Source organism: Pelodiscus sinensis, chromosome 6 (assembly GCF_049634645.1).
Source record: "Pelodiscus sinensis isolate JC-2024 chromosome 6, ASM4963464v1, whole genome shotgun sequence".
NCBI classification, from domain to species: Eukaryota; Metazoa; Chordata; order Testudines; family Trionychidae; genus Pelodiscus; species Pelodiscus sinensis.
In genome coordinates, this window is record NC_134716.1 from 90,073,593 (window position 1) to 90,097,940 (window position 24,348).

Here is a 24,348-nt window from a genome sequence, read left to right on the forward strand (position 1 = left end):
GTAACAGTGTTACAGTTTCATTTCCTAGATATGACAATTTAACCTTATCTAAGGCTATGTCTATACTGCACCTCTCTTCTACAAAAGCTTCTGCAAATTAAGCACAGATTACCATATTGCCATGCTTCATTTGCATAATTAATTAGGGGCTGTTTTTGCACAAACCCCCTCTTGTGCAAGAGCTGTTCTTCCTCATTTTTTGAATCCACGCTTCATTTGCATAAGCTTTTGCAGAAGCGAGGTGCAGTATAGACATAGCTTAGGAGCTGTGCAAAAGGGATTCCTGAAATTTAACTGCAGTTCTAAAGACAGAAAAATAAAGTACTCACGAAGTTCATCCTTAGAAAACATAAGAAATGTGTTTTCCTCATTGAGGTTTTTATTGAAGTCTATACACAGCTCACTCAATTGTTTCTTCATGGTCTTTATTTCCTAAATTGAATATAAATTGAATTGATCATCAAAAATCAAAATTGTAACTACCTATTGGTGCCTTACATGTAAAAAATATTTTAACTTTCTCTAAGAATTTCTTTTACCCAAAACTTACATGTTAGAAGTATATTTTATTAACTAGAAAGGGTTTGGGCATGTAAATCAGTAGTTCTAAACCATTTTTCATTTGCAGACCTCTAAAACTTTTTGAATGGTGGTACAGCCCCCTTTGGAAATCTACCGATTGTATATATAGCTGAATTCTGTTTGGTCAGTTTTTAATCTATATCTTTTGTGGACTACTTAAACATAGTCTGTGAACTCCCAGCAGTTCAAGAACCACAGACTAAGAACCACTGATGTTTTTAAATAATGTTCTTAGGTAGTTTTTATGTATTAACACGTAGACTTTTTCAAACCAAAGATAGAGAAACTAAATTTAATTTTAAATAAAATTTGCTGTTGTATTCCAGTGGTAATTGTTGTCCTGAAGATAAGTGGTTGATGGCTCCAAAAGGAGCAGAGATAACAAAAGCTGTGACAAAAAGCTGTCAAAAAGTTAAAAGAGCTCCTAGATTAGTTTGAAACCTTTAAATACACAGCAGAAAGGAAATAACATCTATGAAAGAGAACAGCATTCCAAAATCTTTTCTTAAAGACAAGAAATTGGATAAGCAAAATATTGTCGATATATCAGGCTGACTTCTAGGGTATTCTTGCTCCTCACTACCAAATTTACCTAAATACAGCTTGCATACATTCTAATTCATTTATTTCTGCTGCTGGTGAGATTTTAACAATAGTCAAGATTTTACTTCACTCTACACCATCAACACAGTCTCCTTACATATAGTTTCTAATTAACTTCCAGAGACATCAGGAACCTTAACATAATACAAATATGCATAACAGAAATTTAAGCTACTGTCAGTTGAAAAACAATTGGGAACAATTATCAGGAAAAGGCAGAAGGCCACTTCATGTTCATATGCCTGTGCTGTTAAATAGTGAGACAAGGTGGTTGAGGTAATATCTTTTATTGGCTCAACTTCTCTTGGTTAGAGAGAAAAGCTTTTGAGATTACAAAGAGCTGTTCTACAATACAGGCAGTCCCCGGGTTACGTACAAGATAGGGACTGTAGGTTTGTTCTTAAGTTGAATCTGTATGTAAGTCGGAACTGGCGTCCAGATTCAGCCGCTGCTGAAACTGATCAGTTTCAACAGCGGCTGAATCTGGACGCCAGTTCTGACTTACATACAGATTCAACTTAAGAACCCCAGGGATCCCCAAGTCAGCTGCTGCTGAAACTGATCAGCGGCTGATTCCAGGAAGCCCGGGGCAGGGGCTTCCTGTAGTCAGCCACTGGTCAGTTTCAGCAGCGGCTGACTTGGGGACGCCTGGGGCAGAGCAGCTTGGGTGTTGCTGGGTTGGTCCAGTAGCGCCGTCGCTCCTCGGCGCTACTGGACCAACCCAGCAGCACCCAAGCTGCTCTGCCCCAGGCGTCCTGATTCAGCTGCTGCTGAAACTGACCAGCAGTGGCTGAATCAGGACGCCTGGGGCAGAGCAGCTGGGGTGCTGCCCGGTTGGTCCAGTAGAGCCCAGAGCGGCGCTACGGGACCAACTGGCAGCGCCTCAGCTGCTGTACCACAGGTGTCCGGAGCAAAGCCGCGGAGCACCGGGGCAGCCCAGACGCGCCGTGGCTGTCCTGCTGCCCTCGGGCTCTGTGGCTTTGCTCTGCTTTGCTCCCCGTCCCCCTGGTCTGCAGACCAGGGGGACGGGGAGCAAAGCGGCGGAACACGCGGGCACCGGACAGCCCAGACGCGTCTGGGCTGTCCGCTGGCCGCGTGCTCTGCGGCTTGGCTCTGCTTTGCCCCCCGTCCCCCTGGTCTGCAGACCAGGGGGACAGGGGAGGGGGGGGGCAAAGCAGAGCCAAGCCGCGGAGCACGCGGCCAGCGGACAGCCCAGACGCGTCTGGGCTGTCTGCTGACCGCGCGCTCCGCGGCTTGGCTCTGCTTTGCCCCCCCCATCCGCCTGGTCTGCAAACGGGGGGCAAAGCAGAGCAAAGCAGAGCGAAGCCGCGGAGCGCGCGGTCAGCTGATAGCCCAGACGCGTCTCTGCTGGAGACCAGGGAGAGGAAGGGCCCCGTTCGTAACTGCGGATCCGACATAAGTCGGATCCGCGTAACTTGGGGACTGCCTGTATTTCAATGCTTATTATAGGATGTCCTATAGACAGGGGGGCCGACAGACTTGCTGGGCTCCTGCACAAGGTGCATGTGGGGAGCCCAGCTCCATTCTCCCAAAAAGGGCAGAGCCTTGGGCAGAGGCAGGGTTGGGGGCAACCAACTCGCAGTGTCACTTGGAGGGTGCCATGCAGACCCTGCCCAGGTCATTAGAGCTGCCCAGAGTGTAATACGCCAGTGGTGATTTAAAGGGTTTGGCATTGCAGCTGTTGCTGCTCCTGTGGTATTGGTGTCAACAGCCCGGAACACAAATATACACTTAAAAAATTCTTCATAGCAGTGAAACCATACTTTCATCATATTATAATTAGAGAAATCCCATACGCACATTCTGTACTTCTTTGGTAAGATGGAGTCCATTCCTTTTTCCCATTTTAATTGACTTCTCTAAGTATCGCTTAGCTTCAGGCTTTAAATATCCTAGATCACGTGTTTGCTGAAATTATATTGAATAGAAAATGATGAGTAGAAAAAACAGGAGTATTTTAATGCATAAAGCAGGGCTACTTAACTTTGGAAGCCCCGGGGGCCACAATGATATAGCACATGCCGAGGGCCACAACTTAAGTGTGGTTGCACATATATGCAAATATATGCAAATAGCTTCTTTCACACTGACGGGCATGAATACAAAGATTAAGGCAAGACTACACAACACACAAGCCCCATTTAAGTCAGTTCTGCTGATATTAATAAAATGCAACATTTACCCGATTTCCACCCATATGACAGCACTTTTAATGAGCAACGACAGTCCAGGAATTTAACTACTAAAACACATATCGACAGAAAACCATTATCTTGACTACTTTTTTGCTTTAGCTTCCACCCAAAGGCCACACGTTGAGCCCCACATAAACCCAACACACACGTATGTTGAGTAGCCCTGGTATAAAGGGATAGGGTTATCTTACTACAATTAAAATTAAGAAGAGTTACAGAATACCATGTCAAATTAGTTAGGCCACGCGTGGGATTTTTCCTTAGGTCACTTTTACCCTATCAACTACCTCGTTTAAAACATACTTATAAACAGAAATATCACAATGGCTGCCTTGAAGAGATCTAATGCTCATCCTGCAAACATTTATGCACATACCTAAGTTCAGGGAGATGAGCAGTTCAACTCCGCTTAAGTAGGCTAATTATTTGATTCAATATAAATAATGGTGTAAGACTTTACAGCAATCATGGATTTAATGTGTTATGGGGTGAATTTTAAACTCCTAATTATTAATGATATTTTATCTCACCCAATGTTTTTCTGATGTTCAAGTTTTGTGAGAGATTATAAACTTGAGTACTTTACATTATTTTTCTGAATCTTTCAGAATTAATGATAATTACTTCTTAATTGTCACTTTGATGATATTTACATAATATAATTTTACATTTCATTTTTGAACAACCATATTATTCTGTGTATTGTATGAACAAGTCTTTAAGGAGAACTGAGAAAAAGAGACTATGTGACATATTGAACACTAGAGTAGAAACAAGGATGTGTGGGTGGGGAGGTTTGGTAACATTCTTAAGCATGCCTCTACATGCCAGTGTGTGCAGTTATTAGGCATGACTAGGCTTAATATTATCACTTCATCACACACATTAATATTAGGAATCTATAATAAACACCTATATCGAGGGCTTAGATCACTGGAATAAACGTTTCCTATAGAAGGAGATCTGGAATATACATTTAATACCTAAGTCACAGTGGAATTTTTCCTTAATATTTAGAATATTTTTTATTTAATTAGACATAAAAAACCTTATACATCTTCCTCTACTAATATTTTTTTAAATAAAAGTGATTTAAGGAGTAGTATAAACATGGTAAGAACTTTAACAGATTCAGGACTTGATTACAAAAGTTTCTGTTCGGATCTCAGTGCAAATAGTATCAAGATTTCCAGTTACTATTACAAAAAGCAACTGTACTGAAAGAGACAGCAGAGAAATGACACCAGCAGGCAGTGGCTCTGTGCTTTACAAGTGATGTGGAACAACAATAAGCATAAATACAGGATTCACATTTGGAGCAGGGAAAGATGGAAATGTTAAAGTATAAATGTTAAAGTATAAATAAATACTACATTATTTGCTTACCATTTTAAAATTACTTGACTGAAGAATGGTAAATACAATTTCATACATTTGGGAGAGTAAGAAAAGTGAGACCATCACAGGAAATTTTAATTATTTAGTTTAGTCTGAATTACAAAATTAATAATATACACTTAATTAAAGCAAGTATCAGAGGGGTAGCCGTGTTTGTCTGAATCTGCAAAAACAATGAGAAGTCCTGTGTCACCTTATAGACCAACAGATTTATTGGAGCATAAGCTTTTGTGGGCAAAGACCCACTTCGTCAGATGCATGCATACTCACAAAAGCTTATGCTCCAATAAATCTGTTAGTCCTGTAAGATCTATAAAGTGCCACAGGACTTTTCATTGTTTAATTAAAATATAACACTTCCGATGATGCTCACTGGGAGTATGATATACTATGAAAACACTTAAAAAGCGGCTCCAACAGCAAACCCAGACAATTTTGTTTAAATCAGCATTACTGACTTTGAGAATAACAAACAAAAAATGCATCCATTACTAACTCTAATGAAATGAAAAATAGTGAATGTGTGCACAAAAGCACATCTGGCAGTCAAATACTGAAATGAAAACGGGCACCATTTTCTCTAGATTTCTAGCTAAGAAAGATTTACTTTACACAATATTCTTAGGTTTTTGAAACTAGGGTTGCCAGGTGTCCAGTTTTCACCTAGACAGTTAGGTATTTGTGGTCCCTGTCCGGTAAAAAACCCCACAGAAAATACCAGATTTAAAGGCACAGTTTTTTGCTCAACAACTTTGGTCCCCCCCACCCCCTTTTTTTTTTGCTCAACCAATTTTTCCCCTCCGCCATGTTCGGGGTTTTTTGTGAAAGCATCTGGCAACCCTATTTGAAACACGAGAATTTAAATGAGGTCCTTCATGTAACACATACGCTATAACTCTATTGAGTTGAGGATTTAACAATAGTTGAGATTAACCAAGTCATAGAGATGCTGCTGTACTGATTTTTTCAAATATAAGTTTCATTGCTGGCATCTTACATATTCCTCTATAGGATATCTTTATTAATCTTCTTTGTCATCTACCTGTAAATAAACAATCCTTTGAAACACATCTTCTCTCATGCTCATCTCCACATCAAAATAAGAAAGCCTTTTGTCAGCTTCTGTGCTTGCTGAGCGCACATCTTTTTTGGATGAGACATGCTGTGGGAAATCCAACATGCTTCTTTCCACTAATAAAATAAAAATATATTTTAAAAAAATCACCAAGCACTTACAATGCATTCAGATTATGTCCATTTTTTTCAGAATGAGGAACTTTCTAGGAATACATAAGTCATTTTAGTAAAGGTTCATTCTTTTAGTTTTTACACAAGCTTTCAAAAATCCACAAATATAAACAGATACGTGAAGCAACCACTGATTAATATTTACAGCTAATGAACTGATTACAGGTTATGTAACAAATGAATTATATACATAGCTGCAATTATTATTAGAACAAATGCTGATTTCACTGTTATTATACATTATGAAAGTCTAACTGCCCAGGCAAATGTCCCCACTTTAATTGTTCCATAAGGTCAATTTTGATTAAGTAAAGGTTTTATCTACTACATATTTTGAAGAGTTTGTTTGTTTATGGATTTGTTTGTACAAAATGAAGTCATACTTTGCGGTTACCTACAGATACCAAATTTTGCATAAACTTGAATTAGCCACTTAAATTTTGCCACTTGAATTAGCTGAACGCACTACTTTTTACACTGGAATATTTTGAGTGAAAGGTTTAAATAATTATTTTTTGTTTTTCATCAAAAAAAGTCATGACTCTTATGATTAGAGTTCATAAAAATACTTGCTAACAAAATTAAAATTGGGTCACCTATTCAACTGTCGTTTTAGTGCAAAGAAAATTTATACTCTTATAAATGACAAAATAATTCAAATTATTTACAGAAAGAGTGATGGAAGCTTTATTTGATAGGAGTTACCTTTTTTGGCATTCAGATTTTTTTTGTTATTTACTTTTTAAGAACATATTTGCATATTACTACTAATACAATAAATATTATAAAGAATCAGAATTGATTGCTTGCTATCATTGTCTAAAGATTTTTATGCACCAGCAATTTATTTCAATTTCTTTTTTTATTTTGATTTATTTCGACCAACATTGTATTGAAATTGTTTTGTACACAGACAATTTTATGTAGCAACATCCAGAGTGGGAAATGGAAAAAATCTGTTGACATAAGCAAGACTGAAAAACCACAAACATCGTATATCGGCAAGCTTTAACTGACACCAGTTAATTTTCTTCACTAAGTTTCTGATTCAAATTTACAATGTATGATAATTACTCAGTAAAATGAATAATGTTTGAAGATGAAATCCTACAAATTTAAAACTGTTCTTTTAGTTCCCTTTTGCAAGCACGTGAATAAAAGATTCTATTACATATATTTAATGTCTTGACCTTTCCTGTAAGTATAATCTATGCAAAATGACTTTGCCCGGTCAACAACGAGCCTCACCCTCTAGTATAGATATATTTAAAACACTTGAGTAATTTTATGTTTTGAAACAAGATGAATCGTTTAAAAGTACAGAAAATTGATATTTTAAAATAAACTATTTGTAATGGATGTCATGGATTTTCTCTCTCTAGAATATTGGAAATAGCAAATTTTCAATCTTTATAATTCTCCTTCAAATAATTCAAAAATTGGCACAAGAAAATACAGCTATGACCAACTCCTTTTATTACTAATAATATGAAAACTGTGGGAGATAACGTGCCATTATTTAGGACTAAGATCACAAGGGGAGTAACATAAATTTGAACAGAAATGAAAAATAAGGTAACTAAACTAAACTAAACTAAACAAACTAAATTCTCAGCAGTAATGTCACGTGACTTTGTGAATGACAAACATGAACAAAGGTCCTATACTTTAAAAAATAGGTGAAATGACTTAGCTGGATTACTTGATTAAATCTAATGATAGTTTTCCCTTTTAAAAAGTGCTAATATCCTGCATGTTATGCTTTGTTCAAACATTTTACACTAAAGTGTAACAAATGCTTTTTGTCATAGCAGACCGTTCATTTTACTAGCAAATGAAGGTTCTAAAGATTAGTTACAGATTTTAAAATTAACTGAAAAAGCTTTGTGAAAAACCAAGACACTATACACACAGCCAAACACTGTGGTATCTTGTCTCTCTCAAAATTATGGGACGCACATACAAATGTGGTTTGCTCTCTCCTCCAATCTATAGGAACTGAACTTTATTTGTTTTGCTGGGATGGTTCAAATGAAGAGGTAAGTTTTACATTTTACTCTGAAGCTGCTGAAGTTTGTGGGCATCTGAGTCTTTTCTGAGAATGAGTTCCAGGTACATGGGCCAGTTATTGGGAAAGCTCTCTCCCCAGCTCATGAGTGTAATGTTAAAGACTGACAGTTCCAAGGTTCTGGAATGCTTCTGTCTTGGGAGGTCATTATCACATACTATGAGTGGTCCTTCAGGAAAGCGAGAGCAGTCCCACATAGAGCTTTGAAAATTGGGAACCAATGCTTAAATCTGAACTAGCATTCAGCCTCAGGATCAGCCTTCCCCTGTGTGACTAACGAGGGGGTAAGCCTGACCTAGGCGAGCAAGCTTTAAAAGCCACAGGCAGAATGACTATGGGAGTGAAGTGGACAGGGGGCTGCAAACAGAAGAGTTTAAGAGGGAGTTTGAAAGAGGGAGGCCTACTATTGTCAGGAAGACCCGCAACACCTAGGCCAGCACTGCTTCTGTCTCCTCTACCTGTGCCTGTAGCCAGACAGAGCACCTGACCATGGATGCCTCTATCCACATTCTGGTGTGGTTTTGCAGGGACTGTGGCTTGCAATTCCCATTTACTGAAATCTAGGCTGGGAGGACCATCCAATGTGCAAGGTGCCTGCTGGTGAAATCTCTCAGGAAGCAGTTGGGAGAGCTACAGGAGGAGGTGGCTAGGCTGAGGAGCATCTGAATCCACAACAATACTGCTGCTTTTTTTTTTTTTCAATTCTTCTGTAGGAAGAGGTTTTTCCAACATTGGCCTGTCTAGACTGGACCAAATGTCAGAAAACCCCCTTCTTTTAGAACCCCCTTATTCCTTGTGGAAAAAGGAATATAGCGATGACTGAAAGAGCATGTTTGCTCTTCCACTCAAAAAAGTGGAAGAACAAACGCATCTCTGAATGCAGAAGAGTTTTTCTGAGATATCTCCGGAATCCTGAAAAACTCCTGTAGTCTAGCTGTACCCTCGCTGGGTTGAGACAGGATGTGTAGTCTCTGGGGTGGAAATGAGGGATTTGGGGTGAGAGGTGCAAGCTCTGGGAGGAAATCCAGATGCAGAAGGAAGTGGAGAAGGGGATGCTGGCTCGAGGAGGGGGCTCCAGGCCGGGAAGTGTTGGGGTCAGATTATAGGGTTGGAGTACTAAGCAAGCCACAGGCTTGTGGATGTAAGGGTTCAGGAATTTGGGTTGGGGTATATGATAGGCTCAAATCTAGGGTCTGGGGAAAGGGGGGGAGTGCAGGAGTGTTATGATGCTGTGGCCAGATGGGGGCTTGGCCCCAATTGGGGGTTTGTTGGCCAGGCTTCATTTTTAAATAAAATACTATGTCAAACACAAAAAGTTTCTGCGTCGTCTTTATTTATGAGACGGGCAGGAAACCTGTTTTGAGTGGGGGTCACTGACCCACAGAAAAGTCAGTTGGAACACACAAGTGAGATGCAAAAAAACCCCCAAACTCCTCTAAACCCAGCCCTCTCCCCCAAGCCTCACTAATGTGGCCCCAACTGTGCTGGCGGGAGCAGGGGACGTGGTACTGGGGAAGGGTGCTAGTGGGTGTTGGGGCAGGGGACAGGGTGCCAGTGGGGGCATGGTTCTGCGGCTGGGGGCAGGGAGAGGGAACAGAGTGTCGAGAGGGCAGGGGACAGGATTCTGCAGCAGGGGACAGGGTGCCAGTGGGGGTAGAGAGTCCCCTGCACCAACCTCCTCCCAGGATTTCCTCCCAGAGGAGGGAAGCCCTGTTGCACGCCTCCTCCGGGCCAAACTCCCCACTCCTGCAGAGGAAGGAAGCCCTGTCGCGCGCCTCCGCCAGGGCTAGCATGAGCCTCCTGTGGAGCAGTGAAGCCCCCGTCGTGCGCCCCCTCCGGGCCTGACTCCTGTCTCCCGCAGAGAAGGGAAGTCCCAGTGTGCGCTTTTCGGGACTCACCCGGTAAGTTCCTGGCACGCCACAGACTTGGGGCAAGGAAGCAGGCAGCGCATTTCCGGAACACCCAGAAGTGACACACAGCTGCAGGACTTCCGTCCACCCTGTGGGAAGCTGCCACTACCTCCGCTGTCGCTCGAGGTAGGTAGTGGGGCTTCTTGGGGGTGGGGGGAAATAGGTGACCCGGAACGCCTCGTGATCGACTGGTCAAGGTCTCATGATTGGTGACCACAATTCTAAGGAATGATAGAAGGGAGAACAGTAAAATAGAGACAATGGATTTCAGGAAGGCAGATTTTGGTAAACTCAGAAAGCTGGTGGGTAAGATTCCATGGGAAGCAAGACTAAGGGGAAAAACAATTGAAAAGAGTTGGCAGTTTTTCAAAGGGACATTATTAAGAGCCCAAAAGCAAGCTATTCCACTGCATAGTATTCCACTTGCATGATCTAAAAATAAAAAATGAGTCATATAAAAAGTGGGAACTAGGACAAATTACAAAGAATGAATATAAGCAAACAATACAGGTATGCAGGGACAAGACTAGAAAGGCAAAGGCACAAAACAAGCTAAACTAGCTACAGACATAAAGGGTAACAAGAAGACTTTCTATAAATATATTAGAAGCAAGAGGAAGACCAAGGACAGGGTAGTCCCATTGCTCACTGAGGAGGGAGAAACAGTAACAGGAAACTTGGAAATGGCAGAGATGCTTAATGACTTCTTTGTTTCTGTCTTCACCAAAAAGTCTGATGAAGAAATGCCTAACATAGTGAATACTAGTGAGAATGGGGTAGGTTTAGAACATAAAATGAAAAAGAACAAGTTAAAAATTACTTGGAAAAGTTAGATGTCCTCAAGTCACCAGGGCCTGATGAAATGCATCCTAGAATACTGAAGGAGCTGATAGAGGAGGTATCTGAGCCTTTAGCTATCATCTTTGAAAAATCATGGAAAATGGGAGAGATTCCAGAAGACTGGAAAAGGGCAAATATAGTGCCCATCTAAAAACAGAGAAATAAGAACAACCCAGGAAACTACAGACTAGTCAGTTTAACTTGTGTTCCAGGAAAGATAATAGAGCCAGTAATTAAGGAATTCATCTGCAAACACCTGGAAGATAATAGGGTTATGTAACTGCCAGCATGGATTTGTAAACAACAGATCATGTCAAACCAATCTGATAGCTTTCTTTGATAAGATAACAAGTCTTGTGGATAAGGGAGAAGTGGTGGACATGGTGTACCTAGACTTTAGTAAGGCATTTGACAGAGTCTCACATGATCTTCTTTCTTATCAATCAATTAGGCAAGTACAACTTAGATGTGGCTACTATAAGGTGGGTGCATAACTGACTGGATAACCGTTCTCAGAGAGTAATTAATGGTTCGTGATCCTGCTGGAAAGGGATAACAAGTGGGGTTTCGCAGGGTCTATTTTGGGACCAGTTCTGTTCAATATCTTCATCAGTGATTTAGATATTGGCATAGAGAGTACGCTTATTAAGATTGCAGATGATACCAAGCTGGGAGGGATTGCAACTGCTCTGGAGGATAGGGTCATAATTCAAAATGATCTGGACAAACTGGAGAAATGGTCTGAGGTAAATAGGATGAAGTTTAATAAAGACAAATGCAAAGTACTCCACTTAGGAAGGAGAAATCCTTTTCACACATACAGAATGGGAAGTGACAGTCTGGGAAGGAGTACGGCAGAAAGGGATCTAGGAGTTATAGTGGACCACAAGCTAAATATGAGTCAACAGTGTGACGCTGTTGCAAAAAAAGCAAACATGATTCTGGGATGCCTTAGGAGGAGTGTTGTGAGCAAGACATAAGAAGTCATTCTGCTCTGCTCTGTGCTGATTAGGCCTCAACTGGAATATTGTGTCCAGTTCTGGGTATTACATTTCAAAAAAGATGTGGAGAAATTGGAGAACGTCCTGAGAAGAGTAAGAAGAATGATGAAAGGTCTAGAAAACATGACCTATGAAGGAACACTGTTTAATTTGGAAAGGAGAAGACTGAAGGGACATGCTGATGGTTTTCAGGTATCTAAAAGGGTGTCACAAGCTGGAGAGAGAGAAATTGTTCTCCTTGGCCTCTGAGGATTGGACAAGAAGCAATGGGCTTAAATTGCAGCAAGGGAGGTTTGGGTTGGACATTAGGAAAACATTCCTAACTCTCAGGGTGCTTAAACACTGGAATAAATTTCCTAGGAAGGTTGTGGAGTCACAATCTCTGGAGATATTTAAGAGCAGGTTAGATAGACATCTATCAGAGATGGTCTAAAAAGTTCTGCCATGAGGGTAGGGGACTGGACTTGAAGACCTGTCGAGGTCCCTTCCAGTTCTAGTGTTCTATGATTCTATAAGACCCAGTGAAGAAACAAGTGCACTGGAGTGAAATGTACCCTTCAGTGTCTCTGCCGCTGGGTAGCTTACTGCCAGTTCAGAATACAGCAGCAACTTTTTATTTATTTTTAACTTGAGCCTTGTAGTTTTATTCCTCCACCCAGAGAGCTACAGTAATTCAAGCTGAAGGTCATGAATGCATGGATCACTCATCATCACTGTGGCTAAATATGAATTTGACAGGAGGCTGTTTGAGTCAAGATTGGTTGCGGCAGTCTTCCTGCCATCTGTAATGGGAAAGGGGTGTAATAAACATAGGCACAGATTATGTGAAAAGAAGCTGTGAAAAGTGCACAGAAGCTGTGAAAAGTCTTAACAGAAGACGTAAAGGAGTAGATGCCGTCAGTGGAGGAGAAGAAAAGGAGTTCTATGAAATGCTCTCCTTCGTCCACTAGCATCATCTCAGTCACCTGATTTGACTTTAGATACTAGTCTCAGACAGGCCCTCAAATGGCTGAAGTAAAGTGCTCTTTCTGTTTATATTTGAGGGGAAAGTAATTGTAAATCTCGGTATCATATTTGTACTGCAGACATTTTAATCCATACTGTTGCACAGTGCCCTCAAGTGGCTCTGTGCAGTTACTGACAAGAATGAAAGACAGGACAGATCCCTCTGAGACTTCACAGGTGAGGACTTTGAAAGTGGAGGAGCAATGTCCATCATGACTCTTTCGATGCCCTCTGAGAGAAATAAGTGAAGCAATATCAGCATGGTCTCACTCTCCCTTGCCATGTCTCAAAGGTAGGCATAATTTCATGCCTGATTATAACAAATGCTGTGACGAGGGCAATATGAATAAATATTGCTTCTGAGAACTATACTTTTTCTAGCCCAGGACACAGATCAGATTCACAGGTGGTAACTGCTTTTTCTGAATTACTTCCAGAACTCTGTTGTGTGGACAGGGTGAATTAAGAGAAGGAAGGTATTAGATTCCATGTACTCACCTGAATACTCCACTTCTATATTGGCTAGAGCCTGCACAGTGTTCTCATATGTTACCTTTTCAAAATCAAGCATTCCTACATTGTCATACACTTGCTTTGTTTTTGTGATCAGATCTTCTGTTCTTGTTCTGATTTGCTCTGGTGATAGGTCCCATTTCAAAAAGTTTTGGTCTGATGCTGCATGTGAAGAGGCTTTGGGAGGGGCAGTAATTTCTGTTCCCAACGTCATTCTCAATAAAAACCGTGGGCCACCAGCTCTGAAATTTTAAAAATGAATTTAGGAGATTAAGAATATAATTAAAGCAAAAATTCTATTGTAAATTATTTTTTAAAATAATGTTGCCTTTTTAAACAGTATTTTAGACATAAAAACATATTCCTTTTTAGATCTATCCTTTCTTGTACAGGCCTTAAGCAGTTGTACTTTTAATTAAATAAATCTGTATTTTAATATAATTCAGATATCAGCCTTTATTCCCCCTGGCTCCCAGCCTGACCAAGTGCCATTTGATATGTATGCAAAAATTAGAAATAAAATCTTTTAGTTAAGCAAAATTAGACAAAACAGCTTTTCTTAGTGAGTTGTTATTCAAAACACCAATTACTGAAACTCTATGGAAACAGACAATAGTGTTTTGTATTTTGAGACAAGGAAAGGAGAATATGAAACAAAATCTAGATTACCAGGATAGTAAGTTATATTCAACATAAACAAAATGGCAAAAAACATTTAATTTGGAAGCGTAAATTAAAATGGACAGTTCTGAAGCTTCATGTTTGCTGTGTTCCAGGCCATGAGAGCAAATTACATCATAGTCTCCTGCTTCGAAATGTATTGTCTTAACTGTTGCAGATCTTATATGAGTATTTCATATTGTTTTCCCTCTGATATTGGGGCAGGTATGAAGGTCTCCCATATTTATAAACAACCTTTGTGTTTAGTTAATAACTTCAATTTAGTCAACTGTAGGCATATGCTCAACATCTGATAGGACATCACGCTGGTAAAGGTAGATGCCAGCTCTTGCTAAGTCCTTAGGCCTCAGCTGAGTACCAACAAATTCATTGCTGAAAACCTGTCTGTTTCACCTGTGCATTAGTATATTTAAGATGAATATTGAACCTAACAGAATGTTTACATTTTATTAAATGCGTGCAAATTGCTGCATGCATTAATCTCTCTTATTCTATCTTTATTACATGCTATAAAGTAATATTTAAGAGTCTCCTTTATAATTGTAAAACTGAAACTGAATCCAGTCAGGACCGATAGTCTTCTAGCTATTAAAATGCCCTATCAAAACTATATGGGCCATTGTGGAACATTACAATACAAAGACTTAATTGCCCTTTCACACACATGAAGAGTGTGAAAAGGCTACTGCCCGTGTCCCATCCCCTTGAATTCTGTTAAAATAAAAATAGCTTATCAGAACATTTTTCATTTCTCTTTTGAATTGACTGTGTTGTGTATAGGAATACTCTCAACTAGACACCCACAACTGACCTGTGCCAACCAATTTAGGCTTGCCAGGCTTGGGCTGTTTCACTGCTGTGTAGAGTTCCAGGTTACGCCTGGAGACGAGTATCTAGGGCAGGAGTGGGAATTATTTTTGAAGCAGGGGCTACTTTGCAAATTTCGGAAGTGGTCGTGGGCTACTCCATAAGAGGTGGAGCCTCACGTGGAAGGGCGGGGCCAGGAGACTGAGTGCTCTCCCACCCACAGACCCTGATTGGCTGGGGATAGGAGAGCGCATGAACTCTTTGCCCCCTGCTCTGCCAGGGGCGCCCAGCGCCTAAAGAGAACCTCCAGCTGCTTTGAACAGCTAGCGGTTCCTACTAGGTGCTGTGTGGGAGGAGACTTCCCATGCTCCCTCTGCCTCCAGGCCAGTCAGGAGGGAGGGAGGAATAGACGGACAGACACACACACATGCAGAGACAGGAAGGAGGAGCGCAGCACCATCAGGAGTGGGGTCAGAAGAAGGCTTTTCTCTTAGCTCGGGAGGCGCCTCGTCTCTCCTTCCCTCCCTGAGCTGTGTCTCCTAGCTTCTGGGAAGGGCCTGGGGGCAAGGGAGCAGACATAGTCTCTGGCTCCCTCCACTCCTCCACACGGTTCCCTTCTGGTGCTGTGTGCAGTTCCTTCTGATGCTGCATGCTCCTGGATGGTGGAGAAAACTTTGTGTATGCTCCCCACACTCCCAGGCTAATCAGGGCCTGGAGGCACAGGAGTGCCCAAGATCTCTCACTACCCGCCTCACCCTGGCCAGGCAGTGTTGCCAACCCACAGAAATTTCATTTATGGACAAAATGGGAAAAATTTATGGACATTTTTTACGGACATAATTTTTATACTATATTAAGATGACATAAATGGCCAAAAGTGAAGAGTAATCGTCATTCATACATCACAAGAACAATATGCTATTTAACTCACTTTCATTTAATTAGTCATGGTACTGGAAGTTTTCCATTTTGTGATTGTACATCCGAACACTGACAACTAAAACGTCCAATTTCTGCTGCTCTGCATTAAAATGACTGAAGCAGCACAGAAGAAATTCAATTGCTATAGAATAACTGCTGTTTTTTGAAATTTTATTGCACTTCTACGAAATTTACGGACACCTAAATTTTTTTTACGGACTTTACGGACATGTCCAATTTCAGCTAATTTTTTTATGGACTGTCCGTAAATTTACTGATGGTTGGCAACCCTACTGCCAGGAGGGAACCATGTGCCCCTGGCGGGGCGGGGAGCAAGAGACTTTGCCTGCTCCCCTGCCCCCAGGACCTAATTAGCCTGGGGATGGAGGAGAATGCGAAGTCTCCTCCCCCTGCCAGGGCATGTGGTTCCCTCTGGTACCACATGCTCCTGGCAGGGGAGGAGACTTTGTTCACTCCCCGTTCCCAGGTCTCAATCGGGCCTGGTGGTGGGGGAATGGCAGGACAGCTGAGGGCCAGATTAACCCACTTGGCAGGCTGGATCCAGCTCATGGTGGCCCCTTTGCCCACCCCTGATCTAGGACCTTGTGAAAGTATCCATCTAGGCTAGGCCCAGAAACATTGCTTAATTTATGTCAGAGTTTGCCAAGGCTGATGTCCAGGATTGACAGTTCATACCATTAGCACCTCTGGGTTTGCTGTGGAAAATTATGAAAATGAAAAACTTTCTTGAGTCCCAGTTCAAATTATGCATGCCCAGAAGCCTACAAAACAATGAAACAGCTCCATGAGCCCAAGATGGCTAGCATGGTCTAGCTGCGGGTGTCAGTTGCAGTGTAGATATATCCTGACAAGGTTGGAACTAAGAACCAGAAGCAGAGATCCCCAGGATCAATTTTAGTTAGCCCTAAAAGGAATTCAATGCTGACAGATCACTGCAACTCTGTAACTTTTTAAACCACACGCTGTAACTCATGTGTGTATATATACTTGTCTACTTTAAACGTAATAATGTTAATTTCCTTTTCCCGCTTAATAAATGTTTAAATTATAGGATTGTCTACAAGTGTGGTCTTTGGTGAGAAATCTAAGGTACAAATTGACAGGAGAGAGAGATGGAAAGTGACTGGTTTCTTGGGAGAGGAAGCAACCTGAATATTTTATGATCGTTGGTGTATAGCAGGGTGGTTCACCAGGGTTAGTGGGCCACCAGCTCTTTATTTACCTGCATGTCTGCAAGTATGGCTGCTTGCAGCTCCCTTTGGCCACAGACTGGTGTTCCTGGACAAAGGGAGCCACAGAAAGTGGTTCTCCAGTTTGCACCAGTTCTCATAGCTCCCACTGCCTGGGCACAGCACTTTTTGCTAATCCCTGGGCTATATCTACACTGGCGCAATCTTGAGCAAAAGCAGCCGCTCTTGTGCAAAAACTTGCTGCCTCTCTACTCTGTCTGCGTCAGTGGTCCCCAACGCGGTGCCCGTGGGCGCCATGGCACCCGCCGACAACCCGGGCTGGCCCCGCCCCCAGGCGCGCGACACTCACCGGCGCCTGGTGCGCGGCGCTCGGGTGGCCCCAGCCCCGGGGCACATGCGGGCGCGCGGCGCTGGTGCCGGTGCCGGCCCCAGGCACGCAGCTCGGGCGGCGGCGCCAGCCCCGGGCCCCCGGCACAAGGGGCTCGGGTGGCCCCGGCCCTGGCGTGCCCCAGGACGCGCGGCCCCGCCCCCGGGCACCCAGCGCGTGAGTGGCCCCGCCCCCAGGCGCCCGGGAGCCGGTAAAGGTTGGGGACCACTGGTCTGCGTGTTCTTGCGCAAGTAAACTGACGTTCTAATGTATGAAATCAGGGCTTCTTCCGCCAGAACTCCGACGCTCCTGCTCAGGAATAAGCCCTTTTGAGCAACTGTTCTTGCGCAAGAGGCCAGTGAAGACAGGCAACATGAATTTCTTGCGCAAGAAAGCCCTATGGTTAAAAAGGCCATCGGAGCTTTCTTGTGCAAGAGAGTATCTACATTGGCATGGATGCTTTTGTGCAAAAGCACATCTCTTGAGCAAAAGCACATGCCAGTGTAGACGCTCTCTTCTGGAAGAGTTTTTGCACAAGAACTCTTCCACAAAAGAGTTTTTGCATGAGAACACACCAGAGTAGACATAGCCCTGGTGTATACCAACCGTCAGTCAAGTCTGTCTGGGTGGTATCATAGACTGGAATGGCCAAGGTGATTGTCTGTCATTCTGTGGTAATGTAGGGGGAAAGTTCTTGTAATCAATAACACATGTATGCCATTTTGTAAAAGTCCAAACAACAGCATGGACTCCTTCTTGACCATTCTTCTTCCTCCTCCCTTCAAGACACTTTCCCACTCTTTTTTTGTTTTGGCGGGAAAACTAGGCAGACATATGACCTAGGTTCTGCCCAGCAACAGCAGCTTATTTAAGGCCTGAGAAGGGAGGCAGATGCCATTGCAAAGGTAGCACTTCACTGGACGCCTGAAGGATGATGGAAACGTGGGAGGCCCAAGACAACATGGCAGCGTACTGTTGAGGCAGATATGAAGAGAATGAACTACAACTGGGACACACTGGAGAAAATGGCCAAAGACAGACAAAAATGGAGAACCTTCGTTGCTGCCCTACACGCCAGCGGGCATAATAGGCATTAACTTAACTCTGGAGTTCTAAGGGGCTGCCCATCTGAGTGGCAGAGTCTGGAGCTACTTAGAGGGCACGCCAGCACCAAGCCAATAGGTTTTGGTTGTGGAAAGTAAACTTACTTGCACGCAAGGAGTATGATATTAGCTGCCACCCCTCATCAACAAGGACATACACACACCCACGATGCCAGAACAGAGCTGACACAGCCTGATCACTCTCACCCGAATTACATCTGGAGACAAAATCTGGACCTCTCTCACCATTGTGAGGGTCCACAAGCTGCAGAATATGGTAGTGGTTTTATAATCCTCCATTTCCTTACTTGGGTCCCGTCCTGGGGAAGGCAACTCACCTGAGTTGCAGTCGTGCACCATCTTTATGTCACTTATCTTTAGTTGTGGGGGTCCTGGTTATAGTTATGTTCCTTACTTTGTTTGAATTGTTGAATAAAAACCCTGTTTGTTAGCACCTACATTTCAGTCAGCTTATTTTTCCTGAGGGGCTGAGACAAACCCCAATGACAGAAGCGGCTTCCCCTCCCTGTACCGGTGCCTCTGACAGAGAGGCAGCAGCACAGGGGCCAGTGGCTCCGTGGGAGAAGATACGAGTGGGCAGCTGTTTTGAAAGCCAACTTCCCGCATGTATCAGCTCCTGCCTCCCTCCCCCCCCCGCCACTCTATCAGAGGCAGCAGCATGGGGCAGGCGGCTCTGTAGGATCTGGTGCTTGTAGGGAGCTGGCTCAAAAGTCAGCTCCATGGGCACCAGTCACCTCCCCCTTGCTGTCTCTGATACATGCAGTCAACAGGATTAACTCATAAGCCTGGGCTTATTGGTTAATCGTGTAGTAGACTACACGCTGACATCCCTATTTCAAAGTGCCACTTTTCCTTTTTTTTTTTTTAAATGTGTGTTTTTCTCACAGTTGGAGAAATCCAAAGAACAAGGGGACCGAGTTGCTATACATAGGAAAAACAGTGAAAATGACTGCATACAAAGGTCCGTAAATACATAAGCTGAGAATTTTTTTTTTCAGTTATAGGAACTTTTGGAGCTATTAACAGCATTAGCATGTAAACAATTTTAGGACAGAAATTTGATTTCTACATTGATAGTGTCCTTTTAACTACATAACCAAAAAGTCTTTGATGGTATATCAGTGACAATGTGCAAAGGATATTTATGTCATTTGTATTATGTACACTCTATTCATGTTACTTCTCAAATATGCATTACTGCAAAGGCCATCTCTCATTTTCATTCACATTTAATTCCATTCCACACAAATGTCTTCTTTTTGCATTACTGCAAAGTATTTACATAATAAACCCTTATGTTGTCGTCCCATTCTCTATTACACAAGAGCGAGCCTCCAAGCAACAACGATCCAGCATAGTTGAGGGCTCAACTACCCTGGGAGCTGTAGTTCCTTGGCCAGCTCCCTGCCTACAGAGCAGGCCCTGGAGCAGGGAAGAAACTACATATCCCAGCATTCCCTTGGCTGCTAGCCCTAGCAAAGGGAGGGAGAGGGAGAAGGGAAGCACTGAGACCTGTGCATAGCATTTGCTGTGAATGGAGAGCTCTGGCAGCTAGAAGGGGGAAACATCAAAATGTGTCCCTCAGGAGTAGAAAGCTTCACCTTTGGTCTAGAAGACTTCCCCGGACTGGATTAGGGATGGTGGTGGCCTTGGCTGGCAGCCTCCAAAGGAGAAATTGGATGGACTGAATGGACAATGAACCTCTATCTGAAGCCTAGCAAGGGAAGTATGTATACTCCACCTAAAGAAGTTAAAATAATAAGAAAGGGAAGGCTCTACTAGAGCAGGCATGTCAAATTGGTGTTTGGCGAGCCGCATATGGCCCGATCAAAATTTTTTGTGGCCCACCACTACATTTTCATAAAGGAATAAAGTGTGGCCTGCTGGCCGCTCAGAGCACGTGGTGGAATGCACATCACAGCTGGATGGGCCACTCTGCACTGCAGCAACTGCTCATGGCCGGGGCCACTCTGTGCATGGCACCCAGCATGTGCTCACAGCTGGCCGGGCTGCTCTGCCCATGAGTTCACGTCTGGCTGGGCTGCTCCGTGCTAGGTGCTCTGCGCATGTGCTCACAGCTGGTCGGGCCGCTTTGCACATGGCGCCCAGCATGCACTCACAGCAGGCCACTGTGCTCACACCGCCTCAGCGTGCCTGAGAAAGAAATGTGTGGCAGCAGCAATGGCAACTCCAGGACCCAGGTGTTAGGTTGGGAGGTCGGGGGGGGGGGGGGGGGGGAGAAGGCATTAGGTGGGAGTGCCTGGCTCTGGGGAAAGGAGGGGGTTAGTTTGTTAATTTTTTGTTTTATTTATTTATTCCTAAATAAAATCACAAAATGTATATTCATTTTATATCGATAAATGTCAATTTTTTGCAATTGCATGAATAATTATATGTTTTTGCAAAATCTCAAACTTACAAAGTATCTGAAATTTTCACAGAAGCCTGTTCTATTTCATTAACCATGGTCTATACTTGTTTGTATTTCAACAAAACAAGTTATGTATCATACAAAAAATTAAAAAGTACCTTAAATTTATATTTAAATTAAAAATTATTTTATGAGCAAATAATAATTTTACATATCAAATTATTGTATTATATGAAAACAAGACCTGAAAAACATTATAAAATATATTTAAAACATAATCTGTAATAATAAACAATTACGACTTTCTGATAAAGTACATTTTCTTTGGTGGCCCTGAAAGCTATCAGCTTTTGTTTGTGCGGCCCTCAGTAGGATTCAAGATTGACATGCCTGTACAAGAGAGTCTGAGCAACTTAAAATACAACAACAGGAATGAAGAAGGATTTGACTCAATTTCCACTTTTGAGCCATAGAAGCCAAAATTGGCTTTTTCTTTCCAGATATAGCTGATATTTATAAAGGGAATCTAGCACCTGCCTTCCAGATTTGAACACCTCAAAATCAAGTAGTACTCAAGTTCAGTCTGGGCTGCTGTTACATTATTTTTCCCAAATCAAATACTGATCCATTGTAATTTGCTGTAGAAAAAATAGGATAAAATTGGTCAATAAATGCTGGTATCATCCCAGCGCTAACTAGGATTGAATTTGCTATTTTCAACATCCATTACCTTTGTACTGCCAAATTTGCGAAAGAAACGAAGAATAGAACAAAAGAACAACAAAGATACCTCAACTTTTCCTCATTATGTGGGACAGTCTTTGGATCCAGATATCCTCCAATCACCCAAAACGTTCCACTTTTCTGCACTTCTGTAAACATACAGAAACCAGTCCCATGTTCTCTGCACATCCAAAATTCCTACTGAATTCATAAGGGCCTTCCTTAATTAACCATATTACTTGATATTTTCAGCTCTTCTAAGTTAAGCAGCTTCACACTTCATAAATGGATGGGAAGACTCTTTAAAAAAATGAAGCGCTGCAGGAGGGTTGAATATTTGTCAGGTAACAAGAGACCCTCCTGTTACAACTATAAACCATTGCAGCATAGAATATGTTCCTAGAGTCTCAAATAGAGTCATTTGCATCTATTCACAGCCTATTAAAGACAATGAAAAGACTCCCACTCACTTCAACAGGCTTTGGGCGGAATTAGTTATACATGGGGTAACTCCACTGCCTTCATGGGATCCCAGAGTCACCCACAGCAGAAGGTGGCCATGTGAGCTCATTCCAGAGCCAATGCCCCAGCCTCCCAAATCATTTAGGCTGCATTTTCTGCACAACTATGTGCTAGCTGAGTAGTGTATGAGAATTGCGGGTCTCTGCTGCAAGTGACAGGTATCTCAGGAAATTAAAACCATGTCCTAGAGAAGGGGCAAGCATGTAACAACAGTATCTGCAGCTGGCAAGGGCCACCACGGAGGGTTTAGAGCCCCTAGTACTGCAGTTGCCAGGTTCAATCATGCTCAGGCTTGGAACTGCCACCTTTTGTTGGCTAAAAGCTGCAGCTGTCTAAGCAATTGGTTCCTTGGCAGTAGCCAGAAAAGCTACAGATGGCTCTGTAACTTCTGAGGGCCATTAAGCTAGAAGCAGATAAAGAGACTGCAGTTAACTTCAAGGAATAGGTCACCAATAGGAAAGGAATATCAAGAGGGGAGCAGGAAAAGATGAAGCAGACCAGACTTGCAAAGGGAGAATAGCCCCAGCTGCCCGAGGAGCATATCCAAGGTAAAAGGGAAACCAGCATGGGGAGGATTGGTGGTGACCAGGTACTAGACTAACATGTACATGGAATCAGAGGGAGAAAGGCTGGTGACTTCAGGTTCCCAAGTGATAAGTACTTGCTTCTGGGAAATGGTATTTACAAGAGGCTAGCTCAAATAACAATATCTGTGGTGGGGGTAGGATTTGACAGAACTGATCAGGTATCTTGCTAACTGTGGAACTTTACTGAGCTGAGACCAGGACCATATATGATGACTAGTGAAACAGGGTGAGCCTGGAGACATAGCTATAGAATGGCTGAATGAGGAAGAAGATAAATCTGTGGGGAGTTTCCCCTAATTGTTACGTAACTTCTACCCACTGGGGACCCCGGTAAACTCACATGAGTATATGGCTCAATGAGAAAAAAAACTGGGGGTTGATGAAGCTATGTAAGGCAGTACTTACAGTCATGCAGAGGTGTGTGGTCAAAATGAAAAATGTCTGAGATTCAGCACGGGTATATAGCACTGCCACACCAGGCTTGCACTCAGAACGGGCCGATAACCACTACAAAGGAGCCCACAAATATTTTGAGGGGCCGGGCTTGCAGATGGTAGAGAGTCTGACATGCTGAAGGAAGCAATCCCGCATCGCTTAACCTAACGTTTCCTGCTCTATGCCTGGTCTCCTACTTGGGGCCTCTGAACGTGCCCTGGAGAAAGCTACCACAAGCAAAGCAAATCGCTAGAGAGAACCAGTCGTTTCTCCTCCTGAGCTGACTGGATGCCAGCCGCGCCCAGCCTAAGTCAAATGGGGGAGACTCCCCCGCCTTGCTGAGGAGAGGTTTGGGGGCAGAGCCGCCGCCGCGGGTGAGCAGGAAAGGGATGCCCTGCTCCGCATAAAGGAAGGTACAGGACACGCCCTCAGTGAGGAAGATTTTAGGAAGGGGGTGCCGGCTGCTAAGCGGCGTGGGCAGCAGCAAACCCCTCAGAGCCGCAGCTGCTCTTAGCCAGCTCGCCACCCATCCCCTCGGACACCCCCCTCCCGTGTTCAGCCCGAAACCCCCGCCCTCCGCAGCCGCCTTTGCCCGGCCCTGCTGCAGTCACGGCCGCTCTCGGCCCCGCGACGCTACCTGCTGACGGCTCGGCCCGCAGCGCTGCACAGGGAGAACATGGGGGCGGCGGGGCCGCCGCTGCTAGGGGCGGGCGAGTCTACGCGCGCTCCGCAGCCATGTGCCCGCGGGCAAGCGCCGGCTCCGCTGAGCTGCGTATCCACTTCCGCCGGCCGCGCCTCCCTCACGCTCCCCTCCCACCGCCCTGGAGCGGCAAGCACCGAGCTCCGCTGCCAGCGCCGCGCCGTGGAGAGCGAGCCTCCGCACTGGGCAACCCTGCGGCCCCCCGAGCTGCTCCGGCCGGGCACGGTAAGGGTGCTGCGGAGGCTGCGCTCAGGGCGCTCCTGTGCCGCAGCGGGGATAAAGCCACCGCGGGGGGGCTCGGGCTCTCCCCTTGTCTCTGTGAGAGGCGAGGGTGCAGCAGGGCATCGCTTGTGCCTTCTCCTCTGAGCGAGGCAGCGCCAGGAAGAGGGTCCTTTCTCTCCCATGGGCAGCCCGTATGCTTCGGGCACGGTACCACACCTGGCCAGGCCCTGAGCTGGGGCAGAGCAGGTAGGGGAGAGAAGCCGTGTCAGCCACATTGGCTAGTTCGGCAATGG

At 43.8% G+C, this 24,348-nt stretch overlaps 2 protein-coding genes across 12 annotated transcripts in view; one reads left to right on the forward strand and one right to left on the reverse strand.

The window, feature by feature from the left end:
• The window catches only part of NLN (neurolysin), a 62,010-nt gene extending 38,104 nt beyond the window's left edge, over positions 1-23,906 (reverse strand). For 3 of the 5 annotated variants that reach the window (XM_075932382.1, XM_075932381.1, XM_075932380.1), the window contains exons 1-5: positions 23,771-23,905; positions 13,370-13,626; positions 5,842-5,990; positions 3,007-3,114; positions 330-432 (exon numbers count right to left, since the gene is read on the reverse strand). In XM_075932382.1, the coding sequence (XP_075788497.1) occupies positions 330-432; positions 3,007-3,114; positions 5,842-5,990; positions 13,370-13,626; positions 23,771-23,811 (658 nt within the window). In that variant the 5' untranslated portion in view covers positions 23,812-23,905. Of the gene's footprint in view, positions 1-329; positions 433-3,006; positions 3,115-5,841; positions 5,991-10,013; positions 10,247-13,369; positions 13,627-21,656; positions 21,739-23,770 lie in introns of those variants that run through there. The other 2 variants (XM_075932383.1, XM_075932384.1) reach the window with 2 other exon arrangements.
• Positions 22,514-24,348, forward strand: part of SGTB (small glutamine rich tetratricopeptide repeat co-chaperone beta) — an 89,904-nt gene continuing 88,069 nt past the window's right edge. For 5 of the 7 annotated variants that reach the window (XR_012904885.1, XM_014570420.3, XM_014570422.3 and 2 more), the window contains exon 1: positions 23,895-24,058. The gene's annotated coding sequence lies outside the window, so the exon portion shown is untranslated. Of the gene's footprint in view, positions 22,660-23,894; positions 24,059-24,097; positions 24,302-24,348 lie in introns of those variants that run through there. The other 2 variants (XM_014570421.3, XM_075932389.1) reach the window with 2 other exon arrangements.